Raw genomic sequence first — 4,137 nt, 5'->3', positions numbered from 1 at the left:
TTTTGTTTTTTTTCTGTTTAATTCTCTACATTCCCTGGAGTAAAAAGCTAAAAAATGAGCTGGATTTTTTTTCAATCATCAGCCTCCTGGAAAAGTTTCTGATTTGTATGGAGCCAATTCAGGACCCATTGGGTCCTCCTGAGGGTTTCCTTAAACTCCCAGGAAGCGGGAACAGAGTCAATTCATTGTGCTGTGCCCTTGTCTCCACAGCACAGAGATTTGCTCCCCTGAGGATGAGACCTTAGCAACCAGCCCCCACAGGGAGCAATTTCTTTCTCAACCACTGGGTGAAAAGAGCGAGCTAATCCTTTTTAAACAAACCCTTGTGAAGTAATTCCCCCCAATATGAATATCAGGAACCGCTAACATAGTCACCTGCTATCTTAAAAACTAGTTGTTGACACAGGAAGAACAAGGGAGAAAGGGGTGTTGCGGGGCAGAGAGGGGAAAGAGTGCTTCAAGTTCCCAAATGAAAAGTGTTACATTAATAGAGATTATGTCACTGCTCAACTCTGGCAAACGGTGTTTATGCAAGCTGGCAGAGGACTAAATTGTGCTTGTGTTTACACTTCTGCTCCCATGGCCGAATGTTGTTTTATTTAGTTGTTGACACCATCTTGAGGTACTAAAGGATTTAAGGAGTCCAAATAAAGGAATATTTAGGTGAGGATCACAGCTGTCAACAGAAGCACAGTCTGCTGTCTTACTGGCCATTGTGAAACATCCACCAGTTGCCAGAGCTGAGTCATAACATTTACATCAATGTCTAGTTATTTTATGACTTAGAACTATTGTATACTGTTGCAATGTATTATAATGTTCCATTGTCTTTGTTTTCCTCAAGAACTAATCGCCTTGTTCATTTCTCTTAGGACAAGACCAGCGCTCTGAGCCTGAGCAATGTGGCAGGCGTTTTCTATATACTTGTCGGAGGTCTGGGGCTGGCCATGATGGTGGCTTTGATAGAATTCTGTTACAAATCGCGGGCAGAGTCCAAACGCATGAAACTCACAAAGAACACCCAAAACTTTAAGCCTGCTCCTGCCACCAACACTCAAAATTACGCTACATACAGAGAAGGCTACAACGTGTATGGAACAGAGAGTGTTAAGATCTAGGGGTACGGTTAAGGTCTAGTACACTAATCAGCTTACGTTACTGTACGTTAATCTCTTTTATTTTTCTCTTTGTTTTTTGGTCTGGTTTATTGTTTCAAGAATTGTCTATTCTTTGCAACCATTTAATTCTTTGAAAACAACAGTTGTGCTTTCTTGTCAGACAGTAGAGCTTTTCTAATAGCATCCTTGTAATTAAATTGTGGTCTGCAACCTAAGAGGAAAAACAGTTCTCTAGAGCAGCACTGTTCAATGGGAATATTTACAAGCCACATTTGTGAACCAGATGTGTAATTTAAGTGCTCTGGTAGCTATTTTCAAAAGTAACACAAGTAATGGTAGACATATGGTATTTTGCATTTGTCAAAACCTATAGAATATACAACATCGAGAGTTAACCCTTAATGTAAACTATGGACCCTGGGGGATAATGATGTGTCAATATAAGTTCATTAATTGTGACAAATGTACCACTTTAATATTGATAATGGAAGACAACAAGTGGAAACAGAGACTATGCGAACTCTCTGTACTTTCCACTTAATTTTACTGTGAACCTAAAGCTATTCTAAAAAATAAATTTTATTAAGTAAAAAAAAATTTTTTAAGTAACACAAGCAAAATTAATGATATATTTTTTAACTCAGTATATCTAAAATATTAGCATTTCAACTTGTTACCAATGTAAAAAATGAATGAGGTATTTTACATTCTTCTTTCATACTAAGTCTTAGAAATCAGGGGTGTGTTTCACATAGATACTTATGGCACGTCTCAACTCTCACATTAGCCACATATCAAGTGTTCAGTAGTAACCTGTGGCTGGTGACTGCCACGTTGGACAGTGAAGCTATAGAGAAAGCAGCTCTCTGGAACTGATGTTAAAATGAAAATGGAAATGGGGAGCTGCCCCCTTGAGAAAGGCAGTGCTTCTATAGGGGTGTGGTGATTCACTTAAGTGTAAACCTAAGACAATTGCTTTAATCTGTGAGTTCCTTTGTTGTCCCTTTCTTGGAACTGATGTTCATTCAGGTAAGTGTCTCCCAGAGGACAGTCTAGGACCCCTGCTCCTGGCTGTTCCCAAACTCATACGTTAATGAGCCTGATTGATGCCACCTTGACTCTGGCAGCTACAGCCAAAACTCACTAATAACTCAGACATGTTCAAAGGCAAGCTTGAGTTAGGATAACATCTCCATCTCAGAAGTGTTTACAAGAATATGTTTAGTTACCTTCAAGTGCATCTGTCATCAGTAACATACCTATCGAAAGTGGAAATGAACAATTAGCAACTTCATAGCTCTTATTGTAGGTGGGAGAATTTTTACTTCATGAGTTAATGTCTATGAGCTTCAATTTCTAAATGCATTTGTGCTTTTGACCTCCACATATTTCATGGTGTGGATCTCAGTTCAGCCAAGGTTTAAATATTTCCTCCAAATAAATCACTTGTCCTCACCACAGATGGCATTCTTTTGTTTGACGAAGTTGCTAGTTGTTCTTTCCTGCTGCAGACCTCCTGTCACAACATATTCAGTATACGACTAACCCACTAACAAAGTGCTCCCATTGCATTGCTGAATGGATCAAAGATGGATTCATCTGGAATTAGCATTGTTTGCATGCAAGCATTTCATGTTCCAGTGTGCTTAAAATATTTTACTCTTGAGTAGGTTAAATAGGCCCATTAGAACTGGGGGCATGTTATTTGCTTCCTCATAGGATAGTACCCAAGTGATTTCAACCTAGGTGAATTATCCCAAATTCAAAGATACTGGCATCCAAAGAAAAGAATACACCTGAAATCTGCATATCAGTTTTCCAAGTGCTCTCACTCTATTGCCACAGTTGTGGTAATGGGGCAGAAAACACTGGCTTGGCCAACGTTCAGAGTTTTTCCATAAAACCTGAACAAACTTTTTGGTCAAGCCAATATTTTCTCTTTTAGGAAACTAAGCACTGGCCCTATCAAATGACTTGCTAAAGGCAAGACAACTGAGTAGTGGCAGTTCTCAGACTAGAACCCAGCTCTTTGTCCTCTTCTAACTGTATCCTTCACTAAACCATGTGACCACCCTCCACTCATGGCCTGGTGGTCTCCAGAAATCTTGAAACCCCAATGGGATCCTGTCACATGAAGAGCAGATCCTAAGTCTATGTCTTACTTCTTTACAAAAGTGTCTTCAGGGACTTCACCTAGCCTCCACTAGCCCTCCTTCTGATGTACTTGACGCAAGGGTATATGTTCAATCATTCCTACTTCCGCAAAAGGAAGCTTTCAGGAGCAGGGCTTAGGATCACACAGCCTCCAGATCCTCTTTATTATCAGCCATTCTATATGAGTCTCTTGTTTAAGTCCCAGAGCAGTGCTTACCGACTGACAGTGTGCAGCAGGTCTGGGGTGGGGCCTGAGGTTCTACCCTGCTCACAAGCTCACAGGTCATATTGATGCTGCTGGTCCAGGGAGTAGTAAGGTTCTAGAGAAAGTTGTCTCAGACCCTATCACTTAAGGAAGGAAGCGGGGATGGTGAGTGAGAAAGAGAGAGAAAGTGGGATCAGCAAACCTTTGGGCAGGGTGCTGCAGTCTTCCAGTGGAGGCCCAGAACACTCAACCCAGGGGGTGGGGAGAGCACAAGAAATGAACTTCCCGCAACTTCTGGTGCAGTGGCTTTCCTTTAGTCATCTTGGCTGACCCATTTTGTGAAGCAAGATTCAGGATAACTGAGGTAAAAATCACATTTGAATAGACAATGATGCCAACAGTTACAGCCCAGTTAGCTGGCACTGTGGCAGTCATCCCTAGGATGAAAAGAAAACCTGGGGAGAGACTCTGCAAACAAATGTGTCCTCCAAGTCTGTGAAGTCCCTAGACAAAAAGGAAAAGCCCCAGAGGATACCAGGGAAAAAACCTGACATGTGTCAGTCAAGACACAAAGGAGGCTGAACAGGAAATAGAAACCTCTCAGCTGTCCTCAGCCCGTTTGGTGATGTGACATCATGGGGATGTCGGTCTTCATTCATT

The 4,137-nt window shown here is 41.4% G+C and overlaps 1 protein-coding gene across 1 annotated transcript in view; it reads left to right on the top strand.

The window, feature by feature from the left end:
* The window catches only part of GRIA3 (glutamate receptor, ionotropic, AMPA 3), a gene marked incomplete at its 5' end in the record, with an annotated part of 329,433 nt that overhangs the window by 309,409 nt on the left and 15,887 nt on the right, over positions 1 to 4,137 (top strand). Inside the window, one exon of the mRNA XM_010829846.1 lies at positions 873 to 1,120. Within this exon, the coding sequence (XP_010828148.1) occupies positions 873 to 1,118 (246 nt within the window). The remainder of the gene's footprint in view (positions 1 to 872; positions 1,121 to 4,137) is intronic.

The sequence above is a fragment of the Bison bison genome, unplaced genomic scaffold, assembly GCF_000754665.1.
Source record: "Bison bison bison isolate TAMUID 2011002044 unplaced genomic scaffold, Bison_UMD1.0 scf7180017864508, whole genome shotgun sequence".
NCBI classification, from domain to species: domain Eukaryota; kingdom Metazoa; phylum Chordata; class Mammalia; order Artiodactyla; family Bovidae; genus Bison; species Bison bison.
This window is presented reverse-complemented; position numbering and strand designations above follow the sequence as displayed.